This window comes from Loxodonta africana, chromosome 2 (assembly GCF_030014295.1).
Source record: "Loxodonta africana isolate mLoxAfr1 chromosome 2, mLoxAfr1.hap2, whole genome shotgun sequence".
In the NCBI taxonomy this organism is placed as follows: domain Eukaryota; kingdom Metazoa; phylum Chordata; class Mammalia; order Proboscidea; family Elephantidae; genus Loxodonta; species Loxodonta africana.
Genome location: NC_087343.1, coordinates 228,753,840 through 228,776,992, shown reverse-complemented (window position 1 = coordinate 228,776,992; position 23,153 = coordinate 228,753,840). Strand labels below are relative to the sequence as shown.

General features: G+C 50.1%; 1 protein-coding gene across 4 annotated transcripts in view; it reads left to right on the top strand.

Annotated features, from left to right (window-relative positions):
* MCM3AP (minichromosome maintenance complex component 3 associated protein) overlaps positions 1–20,779 on the top strand; it is a 40,898-nt gene extending 20,119 nt beyond the window's left edge. For 2 of the 4 annotated variants that reach the window (XM_064279594.1, XM_064279596.1), the window contains 13 exons: positions 117–269; positions 614–811; positions 1,507–1,575; positions 1,657–1,791; positions 8,862–9,015; positions 9,928–10,186; positions 10,500–10,597; positions 11,223–11,613; positions 12,435–12,692; positions 13,118–13,247; positions 15,863–16,069; positions 19,284–19,428; positions 20,489–20,779. In XM_064279594.1, coding sequence (XP_064135664.1) covers positions 117–269; positions 614–811; positions 1,507–1,575; positions 1,657–1,791; positions 8,862–9,015; positions 9,928–10,186; positions 10,500–10,597; positions 11,223–11,613; positions 12,435–12,692; positions 13,118–13,247; positions 15,863–16,069; positions 19,284–19,428; positions 20,489–20,647 — 2,356 coding nt within the window. In that variant the 3' untranslated portion in view covers positions 20,648–20,779. The other 2 variants (XR_010321081.1, XM_064279595.1) reach the window with 2 other exon arrangements.
* The last annotated feature ends 2,374 nt before the right edge of the window (positions 20,780–23,153 follow it).

Below are 23,153 nucleotides of genomic sequence, written 5' to 3'. Positions count from 1 at the left end.
CCCTTGAAGGGAAGACTCATGTAGTTGCACTTAGATATTAAGATGTGGGCAGCTGTGAGTCCATAAGCTCTTGGTGTCTGGTGTGGTCTTCCTGCACTGACTGCCCTCTTTTCCAGGTGTGCGGTGGAGGCTGACCAGAGGGCCCGGCTGGACCGCTGCTGTGAGGATGTCTGTGCCCACTTGGTGGACTTGTTCTTGGAGGAGGAAATTTTTCAGACAGCAAAGGAGACCCTTCAGGAGCTTCAGTGCTTCTGCAAGTATTTACAGCGGTGAGTCCAGTGTCTCCAGATAAAACCCATGTATTTTTTTTATAGCGGGCAGGTCTTCTACCACATTTAGAGTTCATCAGCCAGCACTTCCTTCAGTCAGCGATGAGGGTAAGACAGCGTTTTACAGTGAATACCTAAAACAGTTGATCATGGACACACATACATACAGGTGCATACACCACACACATGCACACATACCCATGTGTACATACATCACACACACGTGCACGTGTATACACATACATACAGAATTAAACACTTTGCCAGGAAAGCCCATCCTCCCTGTGTTTGCACTTGGCCTGAGCTGACTTCAGGGCACGTGATGTGGGTTGGTGTGTCCCCAGGTGGAGGGATGCTGTTGCAGCCCGGAAGAAGCTAAGGCGCCAGATGCGGGCCTTCCCTGCAGCCCCCTGTGGTGTGGACGCAGCCGACCGGCTGAGGGCACTGGCCCCAAGTGCTGAGTGCCCCATCACTGCAGAGAACCTGGCCCGTGGCCTCCTGAATTTGGGCCATGCGGGCAAGCTGGGTGTCTCCTGTACCAGGTCAGGCCCTCACCTGTGGGCGTCCTGGGTCTCGTGCCCGCAGGTCAGCCCCTCCCAATCCCTTAAGGCTCTCCAGGCTTCCTGCTCCCACTTGGCTTTATGTGAGCATAGGTGACCATGTGTGTTGGGGCCTCCGCAAGCTGTGTGTTTGGGTTGGCCTTCCCTGTGGTCTGGGGACTAGTGCAGATCATTAGGAGCCTGGTTCCTGGCTCAGATGTCACATGCCTTTTTCCCTGGAGCACTCCAGCCCTATCGATAGACATTCGTTTGTGAACCCCCTGTATTTCTCTCAAGCTTCCCTCCTTGTTAGTGAAGCCAGAGGCCTCAGCTGGCCCCCGCCTCACCTCATGTTCTGCTCATCTGGGGTCCCTGCTGGTCCTCTAGAGTCCCTGCTGCTCCTCCAAGGTCCCTGCCGCTCTTCTGGAGTCCCTGTTGCACCCCTGCGGCCCCCGCTGCTCCTCTGGAACCCCCTTCAGAGCCCCCGCCACTCCTCCGGGGCTCCTGCCGCTCCTCTAGGGCCCCTGCCTCTCCTCCGGGGCCCCTGCTGCTGCCTGCGCACCTTATACCCTCTGCTCCCTCAGTGCATCTCATAGGCCCACTGGGCGGCTCTCTGGCTGCTCCCACCCATCCTCGTCTCCCTAACCATCTATGGCCCCTGGGGCAGGCATGACATCACTTTCTCTTGCTCTCTGCAGACTGAGGCAGCTCAGGGACATGGCTGCTCACCGCATGAAAGTCCAGCATTTCCACCAGCAGCTGCTGAGGTGGGTCCCAGCACTCCACTCCGGGGGCAGCTGTCCTCCCTGAGGCTGTGGCCGACTCACTGTGGTGTTCTGTTCCCTCAGGGATGCAGTGTGGGCACCTCTGGACCTGCCGACCCTTGTGGCCGAGCACCTTCCTGGGTGGCGGGAGCACATGTTCTGGAAGCTGGTGCTGGTGCTGCCCGACGGAGAGGAGCTGTCCCCAGGGAGTCCCAGCAGGTCAGGCAGCCGCCAGCAGGTGGGAGTAAGCTGAAGGGTCGGTGGTTCCTTCTCCTGTTTGTGTCCCAGGGCACCTCTGAAGTGTGGTTGTCTGTCTTTAGACTCTATCTAGTTCGTTCATGATTTAAAGTTGATGTTTTAGATTATTTCAGTTTTTATTCTGAACTCAGCGGTAGTCTTTGTCCAAAAGCATTGAAGGGTTGGTGGTCATTTAGGGTTGTGCTCAGATGTATGGACCAGAGGCACCTTCGTTTTTTAGACTCTTGGTTAAGACAGTTTATAGCTTGTCTGTCACAGTTCCGCTTCTTATTCCTATAGGAGAAAGCTTTTGGGATTCTTAAAAAGTAATCCATTTTGGTGTGTTATGTTTTCACCACAATTAAAAAAAAAAAGGTAACCTAGAATATTCACGTGGTATCATTTTCCTGCAACCGGAGAGCTTCCATACTTTTAAAGCAATTAGAGCATAAGTTACTTCTTTAGTTTAGAACAGCATTGCTGACACAGAATTCATACACCGTATGATTCACCTTTTGAAAGTATCTAATTCAGGGATTTGTAGTGCATTCCCAGGGTTGTACAACCCACGCCATAAGCTAATTTTGGAACATTTTCATCCCCCAAAAAGAAACTCCTATCAGGCAGTCCTTTTCCGTTACTCTCTCCCCGGCCCCGAGAAACGCAGTCTACTTTTTCACTCCCTAGTTTTGCCTATCATGGACATTTTATATCAGTGGGATCATGCAGTATTTGTCCTTTTGTGACTGACTTCTTTCACTTAGCATAATGTTTTCAGGGTTTGTCCATGTTGCAGTATGTGTCAGAACTTCATTCTTTTTTATGGCTAGATGACATTCCATTGTATGGATAGACTGGATTTTATTTACCTGTTCGTCAGTTGTGTGGGCATTTGGTTTGTTTTCACTTTTCGGCTATGGTGAGTAACGCTAACTATGTTTTTTATGAACATACAAGTTTTTAAAAAAAATTTTATTGCTCTTTAATTGAAAGTTTACAAATTAAGTCAGCCTCTCACACAAAAACTTACATTCACCTTGCTACATACTCCCAATTGCTCTCCCCCTAATGAGACAGCCCACTCTCTCCTTCCACTCTCTCTTTTCGTGTCCAGTTCGCCAGCTTCTATCCCCCTCCACCCTCTCATCTCCCCTCCAGGCAGGAGATGCCAACATAGTCTAAAGTGACCACCTGATCCAAGAAGCTCGCTCCTCACCTGCATCCCCCTCAAACCCATTTTCCAGTCCAATCCATGTCTGAAGAGTTGGCTTTAGGAATGGTTCCTGTCCTGGGCCAACAGGTCCCTCCAGTCTCAGTCAGACCATCAAGTCTGGTCTTTTTACGAGAATTTGGGGTCTGCATCCCACTGCTCTCCTCCCTCAGGGGTTCTCTGTTGTGTTCCCTTTCAGGACAGTCATCAGTTGTAGCCGGGCACCGTCTAGTTCTTCTGTTCTCAGGATGATGTACTCTGGTTTATGTGGCCCTTTCTGTCTCTTGGAAACCCTGGTGGTGTAGTGGTTAAGTGCTACGGCTGCTAACCAAAGGGTTGGTAGTTCAAATCCACCAGGCGCTCCTTAGAAACTCTTTGGGGCAGTTCTACTCTGTCCTCTAGGGTCGCCATGAGTTGGGATTGACTCGACGGCACTGGGTTTGGCATTTTTTGGTTTTCTGTCTCTTGGGCTTGTAATTACATTGTGTCCTTGGTGTTCTTCATTCTGCTTTGCTCCAGGTGGGTTGAGACCAATTGATGCATCTTAGATGGCCGCTTACTAGCGTTTAAGACCCCAGGCGCCACTCTTCAAAGTGGGATAAAGAATGTGTTCTTAATAGATTTTATTATGCCAGTTGACTTAGGTGTCCCCTGAAACCATGTTCCCCAGACCCCCGCCCCTGCTATCGTGGCCTTCGCAGCATTCAGTTTATTCAGGAAACTTCTTTGCTTTTGGTTTAGTCCAGTTGTGCTGACCTCCCGTGTATTGTGTGTTGTCTTTCCAGTTACCTAAAGTAGTTCTTGTCTACTATCTATTTAGTGAATGCCCCTCTCCCACCCTCCCTCACTCCCTCCTCTCGTAACCACAAAAGAATATTTTCTTCTCAGTTTAAACTATTTCTCAAGTTCTTATAATAGTGGTCTTATACATTTGTCCTTCTGCAACTGACTAATTTCACTCAGCATAATGCCTTCCAGGTTCCTCCATGTTATGAAATGTTTCACAGATTCATCACTGTTCTTTATCGATGCGTAGTATTCCATTGTGTGAACATACCATTATTTACCCATTCATCCGTTGTTGGTCACCTTGATTGCTTCCATCTTTTTGCTGTTGTGAACAGTGCTGCAGTGAACATGGGTGTGCATATACCTGTTCATGTAAAGGCTCTTATTTCTCTAGGATGTATTCCAATGAGTGGGATTACTGGATTGTGTGGTAATTCTGGAAACCCTGGTGGTGTAGCGGTTAAATGCTACGGCTGCTGACCAAAAGGTCAGCAGTTCGAATCTGCCAGGTGCTCCTTGGAAACTCTACGGGGCAGTTCTACTCTGTCCAATAGGGTCACTATGAGTTGGAATCGACTCGACGGCAGTGGGTTTGGTTTGGGTTTTTGGTACGGCAATTCTATTTCTTGCTTTTTAAGGAAGCGCCAAATCGATTTCCAAAGTGGTTGTACCATTTTACATTCCCACCAGCAGTGTAAAAGTGTTCCAGTCTCTCCACAGCCTCTCCAACATTTATTATTTTGTGTTTTTTGGATTAATGCCAGCCTTGTTGGAGTGAGGTGAAATCTCATTATAGTTTTGATTTGTGTTTCCCTAATGGCTGATGATTGTGAGCATTTCCACATGTATCTGTTAGCTGCCTGAATGTCTTCTTTAATGAAGTGTCTATTCATATCTTTTGCGCATTTTTTAATTCGGTTATTTGTCTTTTTGTAGTTGAGTTTTTGCAGTATTATGTGGATTTTAGAGATCAAGCACTGATCAGAAATGTCACAGCTAAAAACTTTTTCCCATTCTGTAGGTAGTCTTTTTACTCTTTTGGCGAAGTCTTTGGATGAGCATAGGTGTTTGATTTTTAGGAGCTCCCAGTTATCTAGTTTTTCTTCTGCATTGTTAGTAATGTTTTATATACCGTTTATGCTATGTATTAGGGCTCCTAACGTTGTCCCTATTTTTTCTTCCATGATCTTTATTGTTTTAGATTTTACAATTAGGTCTTTGATCCATTTTGAGCTCTTTTTGTGTACAGAGTGAGGTATGGGTCTTGTTTCATTTTTTTGTAGATGGATATCCAGTTATGCCAGCACCATTTGTTAAAAAGACTGTCTTTTCCCCATTTAACTATTTTGGGGCCTTTGTCAAATATCAACTGCTCATATGTGGATGGATTTATGTCTGGATTCTCAATTCTGTTCCCTTGTCCATGTATCTGTTGTTGTACCAGTACCAGGCTGTTTTGACTACTGTGGTGGTATAATAGGTTCTAAAGTCAGGTAAAGTAAGGCCTCCCACTTTGTTCTTCTTTTTCAGTAATGCTTTACTTATCCAGGGCTTCTTTCCCTTCCATATGACATTGGTGATTTCTTTCTCCATCTCATTAGAAATGTCTTCAGAATTTGGATTGGAGTTGCGTTAAATCTATAGATCGTTTTTGGTAGAATAGATGAGCACGGTATGTTTTTCCACTTATGTGGGTCTCTCTTGGTTTCTTGCAGAAGTTTATTGTAGTATTTTTTTTTTGTATAAGTCTTTTACATCTCTGGTAAGATTTATTCTTAAGTATTTTATCTTCTTGGGGGCTACTGTAAATGGTATTGATTTGGTGATTTCTTTTTTGATGTTCTTTTTGTTGGTGTAGAGGAATCTGACTGATTTTTGTATGTTTATCTTGTATCCGATACCGTGCTGAACTCTTCTGTTAGTTTCAGTAGTTTCTGGAGGATTCCTTAGGGTTTTCTGTGTATAAGATCATGTCATCTGCAAACAGAGGTACTTTTTACTTCTTTCTTGCCAGTCTGGATTCGTTTTATTTCTGTATCTAGCCTAATTGCTCTGTTTAGGACCTCCAACACAATGTTGAATAAGAGCGGTGATAAAGGGCATCCTTGTCTGGTTCCCGTTCTCAGGAGGAATGCTTTCAGACTTTCTGCACTTAGTATGACGTTGGCTGCTGTCTTTGCATAAATGCCCTTTATTATGTTGAAAAATTTCCTTCCTGTTCTTATTTTGCTGAGAGTTTTTATCATGAATGAGTGTTGAACTTTGTCAAATGCCTTTTCTGTGCCAGTTCATAAGATCATGTGGTTCTTGTCTTTTGTTTTATTTATATGGTGGATTACATTAATGGTTTTTCTAATGCTGAACCATCCCTGGAGATACCCAGTATGAATCCCACTTGGCCATGGTGCATTATATTTTTGATATGTTGTTGAATTCTGTTGGCTAGAATTGTGTTGAGGATTTTTGCGTCTAAATTCATGAGGGCCATAGGTCTGTAATTTTCTGTTTTTGTTGTGTCTTTACCTGGTTTTGATATCAGGGACATGGAAGTTTTTGTGCAGATGTATGTTTTCAGTTCTCTTGGGTATATACCTAGGGGTGGGATTGCTGGCTCATATTGTAACTTTGTGTTTAACTGTTTGAGGAACTTCTGGACTGTTTTCCCCAGTGGCTGCACTACCTTACATTCCCACCAGCCGTGTATGAAGGCTCCAGCTTCTCAGAACACATTACTTTTTTTTTTTAATTAATTTTTATTGAGCTTCAAGTGAACATTTACAAATCAAGTCAGACTGTCACATATAAGTTTATATACACCTTACTCCGTACGCCCACTTGCTCTCCCCGTAATGAGTCAGCCCTTCCAGTCTCTTCTTTTTTTTTTTTTCTATAACTTTTATTAAGCTTCAAGTGAACGTTTACAAATCCAATCAGTCTGTCACATATAAGTTTACATACATCTCACTCCCTACTCCCACTTGCTCTCCCCCTCTCGAGTCAGCCTTTTCAGTCTCTCCTTTCTTGACAATTTTGCCGGCTTCCCTCTCTCTCTACCCTCCCATCCCCCCTCCAGACAAGAGTTGCCAACACAATCTCAAGTGTCCACCTGATATAATTAGCTCATTCTTCATCAGTGTCTCTCTCCTACCCGCTGACCAGTCCCTTTCATTTCTGATGAGTTGTCTTCGGGGATGGCTCCTGTCCTGTGTCAACTGAAGGTCTGGGGAGCATGGCCTCCAGGATTCCTCCAGTCTCAGTCAGACCATTAAGTTTGGTCTTTTTATGAGAATTTGGGGTCTGTATCCCACTGATCTCCTGCTCCCTCAGGGGTCCTCTGCTGTGCTCCCTGTCAGGGCAGTCATCGATTGTGGCCGGACACCAACTAGTTCTTCTGGTCTCAGGATGATGTAGGTCTCTGGTTCATGTGGCCCTTTCTGTCTCTTGGGCTCTTAGTTGTCGTGTGGCCTTGGTGTTCTTCATTTTCCTTTGCTCCAGGTGGGTTGAGACCAATTGATGCATCTTAGATGGCCGCTTGTTAGCATTTAAGACCCCAGATGCCGCATTTCAAAGTGGGATGCAGAATGTTTTCATAATAGAATTATTTTGCCAATTGACTTAGAAGTCCCCTTAAACCATCGTCCCCAAACCCCCGCCCGTGCTCCGCTAACCTTTGAAGCATTCAGTTTATCCTGGAAAATTCTTTGCTTTTGGTCCAGTCCAGTTGAGCTGACCTTCCATATATTGAGTATTGTCCTTCCCTTCACCTAAAGCAGTTCTTATCTACTAATTAATCAGTAAAAAACCCTCTCCCACCCTCCCTCCCTCCCCGCCTTGTAACCACAAAAGTATGTGTTCTTCTCAGTTTATACTATTTCTCAAGATCTTATAATAGTGGTCTTATACAATATTTGTCCTTTTGCCTCTGACTAATTTCACTCAGCATAATGGCTTCCAGGTTCCTCCATGTTATGAAATGTTTCAGAGATTCGTCACTGTTCTTTATCGATGCATAGTATTCCACTGTGTGAATATACCACAATTTATTTAACCATTCATCTGTTGACGGACACCTTGGTTGCTTCCAGCTTTTTGCTATTGTAAACAGAGCTGCAATAAACATGGGTGTGCATATATCTGTTTGTGTGAAGGCTCTTATTTCTCTAGGGTATATTCCGAGGAGTGGGATTTCTGGGTTGTATGGTAGTTCTATTTTTAACTGTTTAAGAAAACGCCAGATAGATTTCCAAAGTGGTTGTACCATTTTACATTCCCACCAGCAGTGTATAAGCGTTCAGAACACATTACTTTTTAAGCGCTCAGCACTGAACCGCGTGCAGGCTAGGGAAATAGGAAGAAAAAGGCAAAGCTCATCTCAGAAGACAGCTGAGCAAGGAGGAGAGTGTGGCACTCTTAAGAGTATTTAAATGATGATTCATTTCTTAAAACAGTTGGCTTCTGATTTGCTAATGAGTTCGTTATGAAATTGAGAACTTTGAGTCTATAAAACGTGTAAGGACCTTTTCCATCCTCAAGATCTTTTCTAAGATTCAGAATCTTGAATTGCATTAGAACAAGCCTGTTCCCAAGTGTCCCTTCTGCCAGCCCCACTGAAGCCCCATGGTTTCCCTGGCTCCACTTTAAAGCCACAGCCCAGGTTGTCCAGTCAACGTCACAGTGCACCATGGTATATCAGCGCGCTGTTATATATCAGTGCACTGTGGTGTATCAGTGCCCCGTGGTATATCAGTGCACTGTGGTGTATCAGTGCCCTGTGGTATATCAGTGCACTGTGGTGTATCAGTGCCCCGTGGTATGTCAGTGCACTGTGGTGTATCAGTGCCCCGTGGTATATCAGTGCACTGTGGTGTATCAGTGCCCCGTGGTATATCAGTGCACTGTGGTGTATCAGTGCCCCGTGGTATGTCAGTGCACTGTGGTATATGAGCCTAGGTCTGTGTGACACCGTCCTTCTTCTCGCTTCTGAAAATCCTCGCAGTTCAGATTTAAAATTGGCTTCCTCTTCAAGTGAAGTGTTATTTTCATTTATTCACAGAACTCTGGCAGATTGGCTAAAGGTTAAGTTCATGGGAGACGGAGGCCCGGCGGATGGTGCAGGTGGTGATGCAGGCGGGATCCAGACACTTGCTCTGGCAAGCACTCTCAGCAGCAGAGGGAGCCAGCCCATGTATGTCAGCGTGTGTGTGAAGGTGAGGGGCCCGTCAGGGTGTGCATGAAGGTGAGGGGCCCATCAGGGAGTGTGGGAAGGTGAGGGGCCCGTTGGCACGTGCCCGAAGGCGAGGGGCACGTTGGCATGTGCTTGAAGGTGAGGGGCCCGTTGGCGTGTGCCTAAAGGTGAGGGGCCTGTTGGTGTGTGCCTGAATGTGAGGGGCTGACCACTGTCATCTACCTGTGTTCTCTCACTCCCAGCATCATGGGAATTGTACAGATGCTGTTATTCTCCCAAGTGGTTTTCTCAGGAATGCAGGGGATGGGGCAGGGGGTGGTGTTCTTGGATAGCAGATGACCTGGGTGTCCGCCTCAGGCTGCTCGGTGTCTCCAGAGGAGACCCTCCAGTCTTCTCCTGGGGTTGCTGCTTGGAAGGAACCTGTCCCTCAGCCTGTACCCTCCACTGGGCCTGACGAAGTCTGGCATCTGAAGAGGCTGCTCACCAGGGTCAGGGTGGCTGCCCAACGTGCAGCTGCCTCTCACGGCTGAGCCTTGCCTTGGCGGCAGTGCCGGCACCGCCTGCCGTCCCAGCCGACTGCACCCACCCAGGGGGCCTTCCTCCACGTCCCAGGCCAGCAACGGCCCGTCTCCTCCCTGCCCTTGAAAGTGTCGGAACCCCTGTCCGCAGCTGGCTTGTCTCTCCTTTTCTGCCGTGGTGGGCTACCCATCTCTGTGCTTGTTGAAATTGTTGAGGTTAAACGAGTACAGTCAAACCCTGTCTTTGCTGGACGCCATGTGATCTGTGGTGCACTGTTTCTTGGGTTGCTTGTGGACTCGGGGCTCGGCCTACTTCAGTCCTTTTCGGCCAGCCTGGATGCCACTGCGGTGCTCTGCCTGCGCTCAGTCTGCTGATGGCACCTGTGATTTGTCCCGATGGTCTTCGTGCTGTCCAGGTGGCTTGTGGCACCCTCAGCGACCGTGCCCTCGATGCCGTGGAGACGCAGAAGGACCTCCTGGGTGCCAGTGGGCTGCTGCTGCTGCTGCCCCCCCGAGTGCAGAGCGAGGACCTGGCTGAGGAAGACGTGTACTGGCTGTCGGCCCTGCTGCAGCTCAAGCAGCTCCTGCAGGCCAAGCCCTTCCAGCCCGCGGTCCCACTGGCCGTGCTTGCACCCAGCCCAGCCGAGGACACTGTTGAGAGCGACGTGGAGGACGGTGTGTGGATGCAGCCTTGCTTATGAGCTGGCGGTAGTAAGTGAGCGGGTGGCGGGGGGGTCTGCTTCCAGGAGGCACCGACAGTCCCTGCAGGCATCATTGCCTTGCGAGCCGGGCACAGGTTGCTGGTGAATGTGGTGCTAATGCTGTGTCCTGGGCTAGTGTCTGCATTTGTACATGCACATGCTTATGCATGTGGTGTGTGTGTGCACACCTGTGTGCGTTATGTGTGGCCATGTGCGCGTGTGTGCACGTGTGCTTGCGTGTGTGCAAACTGCAGGAGGGAGACAGTGAAGCTCATCTGCTTTTCCAGGCCTGATGCTGCAGGATTTGGTGTCGGCCAAGCTGATCTCAGATTACACTGTTATCGAGATTCCAGATTCCATCCGTGACTTACGAGGCACCACTAAGGTACGCCCCCGACTTTCACAGGCACAGCAGATACTCTCAGTTTTTCTCCTTTGCTCTGTCTTGAGTTTAGTATCCGTTACTGTTTGGAGTTTTAGCTTTATGTCTTATCCAGGTAACGTTCAAAAAACAAGCACAGATCAGAATAAAACATAGTTTGTCCATAGTCTTGCCACCTGTAACGAATTGTTTGTGAAATGTCTTTAGTATTTTTGTTTCTATGAATTTAAGATGTGTTTGGCCATATTTCCTATCTGAAGGTCACATCTGTGAACTTTCTAGAGTGACTGTCATTGGGATATGGGCAGATACAGTGTTACCTGAGATTTCTGTTTAAACAAATATGTCTGTGCTGATAATTTCATTGGGAGAGACGTGCATGGGACTTGAGATTAAAGTAACCACAGGGGAGGAGGTGACACTGGGTGGGAGCGTCGGGGGGATGATCACAGGGGCAGGAGGTGACTCTGGGTGGGGGTATCGGGGGGATGACCATGGAGTGGGGGGCTGTGGGTGCTGTGGGTCCCGTGAGCGATGCAAGGTGGGTGCTGGGTGGGTGCTGGCCTGCTGGGAACTTCCTCTGAAAGCTGCCCTGCTGTAAGGCCTGCCCATCCATTCCCCTGCTCAGGTCTCGCAGGCTGTGCAGTGGCTGGTATCTCGCTGCCCCAGTGCCCTGGACCTCTGCTGTCAGCCGCTCACCCAGTACATTGAGGACGGAGTGGCCCGGGAGTTCGGTGGCCGGTTCTTCCATGACCGGCGGGAGCGGCGGCTGGCCGGGCTGGCCTCACAGGAGCCAGGAGCTGTCATTGAGCTCTTCAATAGTGTGCTTTACTTCCTGGCCACCGTGGCCTCCTTCCAGCAGCTCTGTGATCTGTCCTGGCCCATCACGGAGTTTGCTGAGGTGGGAGGCAGCCGGCTGCTGCCCCACCTACACTGGAACAGCCCAGAGCACCTGGCTTGGCTGAAGCAGGCAGTGCTTGCCTTTCAGATCCCTCAGATGGACCTCCCGCCGCCTGGGGGTGTGTGCCTTGGCCAAAGGGAGCCCTGGGAGGGCTGGGGAGAGGGGAGGCTGGCTTGCAGAAACAGTGTTGGCATGTCTCACGCTCTGGTGCGCAGTTTGTGTGTCCATTGCCACGTGGGCCCGGGGGGGTGCCTGCTAGCCCCCACTACCCCCTCTACGCCCACTGCATTGCCCCCTCCCCCTGCTGCACTCTCCATCCCCAGTGCCCAACTGTTGGCGCAGGCAGTCAGGATGAGCCCAGCTGGAGGGTGGGCACTGGTTGGCCCCTCACTACTGACATGCTTAGCTCTAGAGGGGAGGTGGAGGGTTCCGGGAGGGGTGCCAGGCTCATGGGGTATCTGAAACCATAGCTGGTCACTGGGACCAGACAGGCAGACAAGGGAGGCAGGAGCACGGCCGCCAGTTCTGTGTGGCCCGGCCCTCAGTGCTGACTCGGCGTCCATGTCCCCTCTCTTCACAAGGAGCCCTGCTCAGGCCAGGCTATGCCACTTTGCTGTCATGCGGTCTCTGCGCCAAGTTTGGACTCAGACTACACGGGTCATCTGGCCTGGTGTGAGCCCGGAGCAGCTCGGAGGCTGCCCCTTCCTTGGCTAATGCACGCACTGTGTGCTGTTGAGGGATGTGCCCACCAGTGGTCAAGTCATGTGGCCAGGACAACCCCATCAGCCTTGTGGGAGGGGGCACCCCTTGCTGTAGCCCTGAGGCAGAGTGCTGCTACAGCATCAGAGCGGGAACTTTCCCACATGGCTCCTTCTCAGAGCAGCGTGAAGCATGTTCTGGGCAGACGGCCCCTGCGGCTGATATGTGCTCTCTCCCCAGCACCCTGGGCCCCCGTCTGCACCATGGTCCTCCAGTACGCATCGCAGATCTCTAACTCACGCCAGGCGCAGCCTGTTCTGCAGTCCCAGGTGGAGAGCCTGCTCAGCAGGACCTACAGCAGGTGGAGGAGCCGGAACCCTACACCGGGCCAGGCAGCAGGGCCCTCGGTCGCCGAGATCCCATGGGACGACTTCCTTGCCCTGTGCATTGACCACAAGCTGCAAGACTGGGCGCCCCCCCGGCTCCCCATTGCCTCAGGTGGGCAGCTTGCTCCAGGTCATCATCCTTGTTATTGCATGTGCTGTGCCTCCCTCTCATGTCCCCCTACCTGTCCTGATGGTCCTTCTTCAAGCCAGAGATGCACCACTGGTGGGTAAACACTGGGAAGGGCTGACAAGGTCCTGATAGGGTCTTTACTCACTGGGGTCCCGTGCTGATGCAGGGCCGTCCATCCCACGTTGCATAGCCTCCCTAAAGTAGCCCAGCTTGTGGCTTCTTCGGTAGGCAGGACTGTGGGCCATGGGCACTTAAATTTGGCGTGGGCCTGGGAGTCAGGAACTGTGGGGCTCAGGTTAACCAGAGAGCTGGTCTGAGAGGTCGGTGGGTTTAGGCACAGGTCAAGAGATCACCCCTTGCTCTTCTGATGTTTTCCTCTCCTGTTTCCTTTTGTGTTGTTTCTTTAGAAGCACTGAGCGAAGATGGTCAGATATGTGTGTACTTTTTTAAAAACCATTTGAAAAAATACGAAGTCCCTTTGTCATGGGAACGAGCCAGAATCCAGACGCAGAAGGAGATACAGCAGAGCCGGGTTCGGTGAGATCTGTGTGTGCGTGTGTCTGCTGGGACCCAGAGCCAGGGACAGCGAGGTCTGTGTTGTTTGTGTGTGTGTTTGTTGGTCCCCGCAGCTGGGGATAGTGAGATCTGTGTTGCGTGTGCGTGTGTCTGCTGGGCCCAGCAGCCAGGAGACAAACTGTAGTGTCTCCACCATAGCCCATAGAGGAGAGCCCCTACACCTTCACGCTTATTTGTGTCGGTTGCAGCGAGTGTAGCCCACGTGGGCAGGCCCTGCAGGCCCTCAGAAGAGCCTGTCCCTGCGCAGCGGGAGCTGCCCTGGAGCCACTCGTGTCTTCTGTGATGCGATACGACGCCATGCCTGACAGGAGAGCCGGGAGAGAAAGTGACCCATAACCCCGGCTGAGAAATGCTGAGCGGGTGCAGCAGGGCCGCCACAGTGTGCTGAGCTCGCAGGGAGCACGTGCTGGCTGGAGTGCATTTCTTAAAATCCAGGCCCACTCCTCATCTCTGTCGAGCTTGGGGGAGAAAGTCCTTATCTTGAAAAGGCTATCCACTGTAAAACTATCCCAAAACTATGCTTCTTGATAAGACGTTAGAAATACGGCACTCGACCCAGAGCGATACCACCATCAACGCTGCCATCCTCATTGTCCTGTAGACCCTGACTGAGTAGAGCAGGGAGGGTGCGTTGTCGGAGGAGAGCAGAAATCTTGTTTCTGGATAGCACGTTGTTGGTCCGAGATGATCAGCAGTCAGACTGTCAACATTTCACGGTCCAGCAGGCTGATCAGAGAGATCGGCCTGCGGTATAGCAAGTTCCCATCCATGGCCACAGCAAGCCGACCACACAGGGGCATGGAAGACGGGAGGCTGAACCCCTAGTATGTGAGGCCAGGTCTGCATTGAGGGGAGGATACGGAGCTGTAACAACGCCACTCCCAAATGGTGAAGTCAGCTCATTTCCAGCCAGGAAAGCACCCTTCTGGCTTCCCCTGGAACCAAATAAGTTAATTCTAAAATTTTTCAGGATGAGAAGCTGTATGATCACAGAAAAAAAAAATTTTTTTAATAATTGTGCTTTAAGTGAAAGTTTACAAATCAAGTCAGCTTCTCACACAAAAACTCATATACACCTTGCTACACACTCCCAATTACTCTCCCCCTAATGAGGCACCCTACTCTCTCCCTCCACTCTCTTTTCGTGTCCGTTTTGCCAGCTTCTAACCCCCTCCACCCTCTCATCTCCCCTCCAGGCAGGAGATACCAACATAGTCTCAAGTGTCCACCTGATCCAAGACGCTCACTCCTCACCAGCGTCCCTCTCCCACAACCCATTGTCCAGTCCAATCCATGTCTGAAGAGTTGGCTTTGAGAATGGTTCCTGTCCTGGGCCAACAGAAGGTCTGGGGGCCGTGACCACTGGGGTCCTTCCAGTCTCAGACCATTAAGTCTGGTCTTTTTATGAGAATTTGGTGTGTGCATCCCCTGCTCTCCTGCTCCCTCAGGGGTTCTCTGTTGCGTTCCCTGTCAGGGCAGTCATCGGTTGTAGCCTGGCACCATCTAGTTCTTCTGGTCTCGGGATGATGTAGTCTCTGGTTCATGTGGCCCTTTCTGTCCCTTGGGCTTGTAATCGCCTTGTGCCCTTGGTGTTCTTCATTCTCCTTTGATCCAGGTGGGTTGAGACCAAGTGATGCATCTTAGATGGCTGCTTGCTAGCATTTAAGACCCCAGATGCCACTCTTCAAAGTGGGATGTAGAATGTTTTCTTAATAGATTTTATTATGCCAGTTGACTTCGATGTCCCCTGAAATCATGGTCCCCAGACCCCTGCTCCTGCTACGCTGGCCTTCAAAGCATTCAGTTTATTCAGGAAACTTCTTTGCTTTTGGTTTAGTCCAATTGTGCTGACCTCCCCTGTATTGTGTGCTGTCTTTCCCTTCACCTAAAGTAGTTCTTATCTACTATCTAATTAGCGAATGCCCTTGTACCACCCTCCCTCCCCACTCTTGTAACCACAAAAGAATGTTTTCTTCTCAGTTTAAACTATTTCTCAAGTTCCTATAGTAGTTATCACGGAAAACTTTGAGAAGAAAGGAACAAGGACAGTTGGTGCAACCTGGTTTCAAAACATGTAGTAAAGCTATGGGATTTAAAACTGTGTGGCAGTGCAGAAATAGACCACTGGACCAGAATGGAACTGTGTGCGACAGGGTCCATGTCAAGTGGGAAATGAGTGGGAAGGATGGGCTCTTCGTCACTGTGGTGGGTTAATGCATCTGTTAGGAAAAACATCAGATTTCCTCTTCCTGCATTTGCAAACATGACTCCTGGCAGATTTAAGAACAACACTTAAAAGCTGAGCCTTGCCCATGTTTAGAAGCAATGGAGGATCTATTTGTCACTCTGGGTGGGACGGAAGGTTCAGAGTGGACATGCCCTCACGGCAGTGGAAACTTCTGGCAGCGCAGGCATGAAGGCAGGATGTGGTGCCGCGTGGGCGAGGGTCTGCATAGTGCAGGCAGGGGTGGAAGCAGCATCTGAGGCTCTGTGTCGGCAGTGTTGGCACCCACAGATGGTGAGGTAGGGTCCTACTTTACTCTCCTGACTGTAACTCTGAGAACATGCTTTTCCAGCTCGGGGGTCAAGTCTCTCCACCCTCCTGCTAGCCGTTTCCCTGCTCCATTACTCCACATGCACCTGCAGCAGGAAAGGAACACGGCGGCCGGCCGGGAAGGGGGCACCCCCAGTGCGGGGGACTTGATCTGTGGTGCTTCGGCTGGGGAGCACCTGTCCCAGCGCCTGTGCAGCAGCCTGCTCCTGGAGAAGGAGGAGAGCAGGAGGTGAGAGCTGCTCCCTGCAGGGCATGTGCTCTATCTGGTCCATTTCATGCTCCGAGAGACGGTAACTGCTCCAGGGGTCCGGTGACTGCTCCAGGGGTTGGGACAGTCAGGCGGGGAGGGCAGTTGTGCCAGCGAGGGTGGGAGGACAGCCAGGTGGGGAGGGTGGGGCGACGGGGAGGTCGGGGTGACAGGGAGAATGGGGAGGATGGGGTGATGAGGATGAGTTGACAGGGTGATGGGTAGGACAGGGCGATGGGGTGATGGGGCGATGGGGTGATGGGGAGGTCGGGGTGATGGGGTAACGGGGAGGATGGGGCAATGGGGAGGACAGGGAGGTCAGGGCAATGGGGTGATGGGGAGGACAATGAGGTTGGGGTGACGGGGAGGGCAGGTGGGCCAGCGATGGTAATGGTGATGAGATTTTATTTAAAAATGAAGGTGAGTCAGACCCACTTAAAGTAGAAGCTCCCTGAGGACAGAGGTTGTGCCCTGGAGAGCGTGTTTTTGAATGTCTTATTTAAAATCAGTTTAATTTGTGTATGGTCCAAAGTGAGTTTTGTATGTTCTGTGGATCACGCATGTGGTAGGCTCTGCCTCCCTGCCCTGGGCGAGCATGGGGGTTGCTGGTGGAGCACCCACTCTGGGAGCAATGTATCTCCCACCTCCCGCCCTCTGCGTGCACTCCCCCCACCCCTCCGGGCCAGCACCTCCGTCCCTTGTGCTCTCCTCTGGCAGCCTACTCTGTGCTTTACCAGCAAGTGGGGCATCCACAGAGCTCACCCCTGCTACACCTGACAGCCTCCTCCGTGCTTTACCAGCAAGGGGCGGGGGTGGCGTCCACAGAGCTCACCCCTGCCACACCTGACAGCCTTCTCTGTGCTTTACCAGTAAGGGGAAGTATCCACAGAGCTCTCCCCTGCCATACCTGGCAGCCTTGTCTGTGCTTTACCAGCAAGAGAGGTGTCCACAGAGCTTACCCTGCCACACCTGACAGCCTCCTCTGTGCTTTACCAGCAAGCAGGGGGGTGTCCACAGAGCTCACCCCGCCACACCTGGCAGCCTCCTCCATGCTTTACCAGCAAGAGGGGCGTCCACAGAGCTCACCCCTGCCACACCTGACAGCCTTCTTTGTGCTTTACCAGCGGGGGGTGGGGAGTGGGATGTCCACAGAGCTCACCCCTGCCACACCTGACAGCCTTCTCTGTGCTTTACCAGCAAGGTGGGGGGCATCCACAGAGCTCACCCCTGCCAAATATGACAGCCTCCTCTGTGCTTTTCCAGCAAGGGGGGGTGTCCACAGAGCTCACCCCTGCCATATCTGACAGCCTCCTCTGTGCTTTACCAGCAGGGGGTGGAGGGGGTGTCTACAGAGCTCACCCCTGCCACACCTGGCAGCCTTCTCTATGCTTTTCCAGCAAGAGGGGCATCCACAGAGCTCACCCCTGCCACACCTGACAGCCTCTTGGCCCTGAGCTGGGCAGCTGCCATGTGGGTCCAGGTCTCGTCCGCCCCATCCTGGATCCTCTTGGTGCCCAATGTGAGGCCTTGCTCCTTTCCAGCCCCGTGCGCTCTCTGGCTACCACAATGGTTCTGCTCCCCTAACAGTGAGACCCCCGGCCCTGCTGTCGGTGTTCACGTGGAAGTCGTCTCTCTCGCAGCCTCCCAGGTGCCGCCTTCTCCCCATGTCCATTCTCGCAGCCCAACCCCGGAAACCATCAAGTGAACAAGTACCAGACCCTGCTGCGTCCCACATCTGCTCACCTCCTTCTTGTTCCCGACTCCCTGGCTGCCCACTGCCTTCTCCCGGGACCCCTCTGCTGCCTCTTCCCACCCTGACAGCCCGGCTGCCTCCCAGACCACCTCTCTTCTCCATCGGCACCTGCTGCCTGTGATTTTGCCCAGTCTCATGGAGTTTAAATGGTGTCAGTGTCTGATAGTTACAAGCATACGTCTCAGGCCCAGAGTTCCTGAACTCCTGATGAGACTGTCCTGCTGCCTCCGTGAATCTCCACTGGGATGTCTAACAGTCCTCTCAGATTTAACGTGTTCTGGATGAGATCCCTGTTTTCCCCGGCCAGCCCCTCCTGCCCTGAGCTTCTCAGTGACAGCAGTCCTTCCCGCTGCCCAAGCCACGTGCCCCTCCCCCCCAATCCAGTCTTCTGCAGGTCAGGTGAACTCTTTTCAGAGCACACTCAGCCTCGGGCCACTGGTCATGACTCCATGACAGCCAGCCTACTCAGGCCACCGTCTCCTTCCTTCCGACTGCTACCACAGATGTGGCCCTTTTCCTGGCAGAGCCAGTGGGATCCTCTCAGACATGAAGCATCCTCTCTCACCTGGGATCAAAGGCCTGCTCCTTACAAGCTAGCAGGGGCCCCAGACAATCCGTCTCTGTTCCTATCTGACCCCCTGCCACCACATTTCAGCTGCTGCTTCTCTGAATGCACCAGGCCCGTGTGTGGCCAGGCCTCCTCTGCCCTCACGTGGACCTCTGCCCGTGTCCCCGTGCGTGGCCAGGTCTTTTCTGCCCTCACCTGGACCCCTGCCCCATGTCCCTGAGGGTCACCTCACGTCCCTTTCAGGTCTCTGCCCAGCATCCACTGCCCGTGTGGCCTTCCCATCTCCGTCTGTCCTGTTTGTACTGTGTCCCTCAGCACCTCACACTCAGTGGGGTCACAAGAGACAGTGTTGGAGGAATAAATGATGTGTCATGGTTTTTTAAGGTGGATTTTCCTAGGTCTGTAGCATTTAAGTGGTTTGGATCAGATTCCTCGGAAAGATGAGTTCACAGAGGTGGACAGCTTTGAAGTCTGTTAGATAGCAGTGGGTGTTATTTTGAGTTAGTTCTAAACTATAAGCAACAATCCATACATTTGGGTAATCCATAAAGAGATAAGAATTAATCAACGATGCATAGAACCAAAGGAAGCTGAATAGAGAAAACATGAATTATGAGTAATCCCAAGTAACATAAAAGCAGAAGTTTTTTGATCAATGCCACCTTTCTCATTAAATTGGGTTTATAAACTAAAAGGAAGTTATTAAATTTTCTAAAGTACGCTTCCTCTCAGGTAATGTAAGTAACACAGTCCTATCCTCAAGAAGATCAAAGGCTTTGAAAAATTTAAAGTATATACGGGAGAAAAGTGAGTGATAGTTAACGTTTTGCTCTCTGGTGCTTGGGTGGTTCTGAATTTACCATCCTGTGTTTCAGGTTTAAAGATCAACTTCAGCAGTGGTTGTCTGAAGACTTGGAGGCATTTACAGATTCAACTTCCCTTCCCCTCTACCTTCCTCAGACTCTGGTGTCTCTGCCTCAGGCTATCCAAGCAGTGAAAACTACAGCTACAAGCCCACAGGTCAGGAGAGAGCATGCTTAGCATTTGTGTTAGCATTAGAGACGGAGAGAATGGCTGGGGGAAAGAGGAACATCTTGGTTCATTGTATGACATTATGGTGATCACAGGTTATTAGCTTAGACTTTCTCGAGCTTATTCTGTCAGTGCTGTAGAGAGTGAACTAATTCTGAGTTTCTGCTTGTGAAATGAATGAAGCATCAAAGTGAAACATGCTCGAGGGCTGAACAGAATCCTAACCCTGTGCTGAGCGCAGTGAAGGCATTGTTTGTGGAGTGCAGGCTGTCCATCCTCTGGGCCTCCCTTTGGGGACTGACCTTTCCCGTGTGTGATGCCAGGAGGGTCAGCTCAGAGTCAAGGGCCTCACCAAGGCTGTCTGGCTGGGCAGCGCAGGGCTGCTTTTCAGAGCCAGCCCAATTGACGCCATAGCCCAAGGCCTTTCCACCTCCTCATCCTCCCTTCAGGGGTGAAAGGAGCAAAAGCAGTTTTCGTTACAGATCTGTGCTGCTGGACAGGCACAAAGTCAGTCCTGGACTGGCTGTGGGAAGCCCCTCCATCCCTGGGGAGAAAAGCAAACCATAGTGACATACCGTTTCTACTTTTCAAATACTTTAAACATGTTCATACCCTTTGACTCACCAATTCTGCCCCAAAGAAACCAGATATTAACAGAAATGAACAAAATTACAAAATTAATGAAAGTATTCAACATAGCATTAATTATACTGCATAAAAGCAAAAACAAACTAAATATCCAAAAAACTGGGGTCCAATTAAATAATTACAATAGATTCATATGGTAGAAGAGTGTGCAGCTGTGGGGAATCATATCTTATAAGAATGATTGACAGTGGAACTTGTTCATGATGGCTCTGAAGAGAAGTGCCCCATGTGCGGATGCTGCTGGTTCTTGCATGTGCTGGGGCGGCTGGAAGGTACATCGTGGATGCCAAGACGGGTGGGCCCAGTGGTTTGTAATGTGAGCCAGGTCTAGCATCTGCACAGAAAATAGGTCTTGGTTTATTGCTTTCCCAAAACTACTTTTTCTTTTTAACTCAAATAGAACAAAAGGACAGGAGAACAGCTGCAGCCATCTGAGGCGATGGGTGTGTCTCTGACCGAGCGGCTGAAGCACCTGGAAAGGCTTATTCAGAGCTCAAGGGAGGAAGAGGCCGCCTCTGAGCTGCATCTCTCTGTGCTGCTGGACATGGTGGACATCTGAGCACCTGACCTGAGACAGAGGGCCTCTCCAGAGGGGATCCTGCTCGTACCCAAAATAATGTTCCTCTCATATGCTTGATGCCCTGCTGAAATGTGACTCTTAATCATGCAAATAAACCATTTTGATGCTCAGTGAGGTGGCTTGCAATTCTCAGCATGATACGCAATTTCCTCTCTGGAGACATCGTCGCTATTCTGTTTTCGTGATCTCAGACAGTCACCCACCAGCAGGTTGTCATTCATTTCTCTCAGCAAAGCCGCAGTCTCTGAGGTGCCACACGTCAGTGACGCAGAGATGGAGAAGGTGCGGGGACCCCCACCATGCCCGCCTGGTTCACACTGGGAGGGCAACAGAAACCCTGAGCCAACAGTATATGAAGATAGCTGTCGAAGGGTATGCACGGGGTGCGTGCCTGGGTCGGGAGATCTGGCGGAGGAGCCAGCAGGATTTCTGGAGGAGGGAATGCAGGGGTGCAGCCAGGGAGAGTGTGCCCAAGAGGGTGAGAGGGTGTAACCCAGGGTTTCCTAGCACCTGCTGTGTAGAGATGGAGATAACTTTGAGTTATATACAGAGATTTTAATAGGACTTGGTGATGCTGAATATGACCATCAATCTTCATTTGTCACTTGATATCTCCCGCCTGTAATCTCTCCAAGAAAACTATTTCCTATCTTCTCATTCTCTCCAAAGCTCCAATATGCCTAGATTCTTGCTTATCTCCCAGAGAAAACATAAGCACCAAGATGGAAACTTCCTCATCCCACCACCACCACATCCACCAGCCACCCCCTGCTTCCCAGAAACAAACACTACTCTTTTAGGAATTTAGGGACCACCAGTGAATAATTTCATACTTATCAATCAAGGCTTAAATAATGCTATTTTTAATTATAGTTTTAAACATTATTCACTGATTTGCCATAATAGAGGACGATGAGTTAGCTCTCATATACTAGCCTCCCTGCAGCACATAACACCTGCATGTATGTTTCCTCTCCTCCTAGGCTCCTCAACAGCTTACATAATGATGGCTTAAACCCTCATCCTGAGTTTGGTATGACTATAGGAATACAGTTTGTTGCTGAGCCCTCTAATGGTCTATGATATTTCCTTTAGGTATAACTTGATATTTCCTGGAGTTAATAATTGACCTTTTTATTTGCTTAGTTTTCTGTGTTTCTATCACTAACTCTTCCAAAACTCTGTGCTGTAAGTGTAAAGCTCCTTCCACCTTGGTCATGTGCATTAGGTAATGTGTTAGCTCCAGTTTCTCTTGGAGACAACTATCCGAACTCTGTCTTCCTGCCTCAGTCTGGATGTGCTCTTCTCTGGGCCTGCGGCTCTGCTGTCATCCTGGGGATCCCCTTCATCATTACATTATCCATCCTAGGAATCCTTTGGTGTGATGGTTAAGGTTGTATGTCAACTTGGCTGGGCCATGATTCTCAGTGGTTTGGCAGTTATTAATGATGTAGTTTAGCAGTTATGTAATGATGTAATCGTCCTCCATGATGTGATCTGTTGTGACCAGCCAATCAGTTTTAAGGGGAGTTTCCTTGGAGGTGTGGCCTGCATCCAATATATACATGGACTTTCTGGCACAGCTTGCTTTCTTGTTCTGGATTCTGCATCTAATCATCATTTGACCTTAACCTTTCCCCTGAACTCCAACCTCAATTTCAAATGTCTAATGTGCATCTCTGTCCCCAATCTAAATTCAGATTTCTCCCATAAACCTTCCCTGTTTCAGTAAACAGCACCACCATATGCCCAATTGCTAAGGCCAAAAACCCTGGTGTCTTCTCTATCTGGTTCATTGAATAAATTGGACTTGGTAGGGTACAAGCAGAGAGTAACTTTTTTTTTCTCATGACTTCCTGTATAATCATCTGTGGAAATTCTCAGATGGGTTTAATAGTCTTTCCCCTTCTTTTTTAGATACTAAAAAATTTATTTTACACATAAGTTCAATCTAAAACTCAAGCTCTTCTGCAATTGAAGCCTCTCTCCTACCCTAGCTTGGCCACACTCAGAGTCTGAGCCCTTATTCTTACTCCTCATGTTTTCACATGGATGGACTTCTCTGGAGAAAAAACTTCCTGCTCCCAAAAAAGTGGAGGGACTTATCTGGTTGGTGAATTTGGGAGAAAGGATAGGGTAAATGTGCTTGAGCCCCTCTGGGTACCCTTTCTGGGGTCTGTGGGCTGACAGGAGGGTCTTCTCATTGGCATTTGGCCACATGGTACCTTGTAGGGCAGCTCTGTGGCCGGAGGCTGCAGTTGTCCCTCTGGGTCAGGCCTGATTTGGGTGTGGAGCAGTAGCTAGCCCTCTTGCTTGCAGATCTAAGCCGTCTCCTCCATTTGTCTAATGGCTGTGTCTTCACTGGCTTCTGAATTGGGATAGGAAGAGCCATGGGGGTAGGATATGGGTGGGTGCAGAAATGCTCACTTGAGGAGGCAGTTGTAACCAGGTATCAGGACTTATGTGGGGCAGAGGTAGGAACACC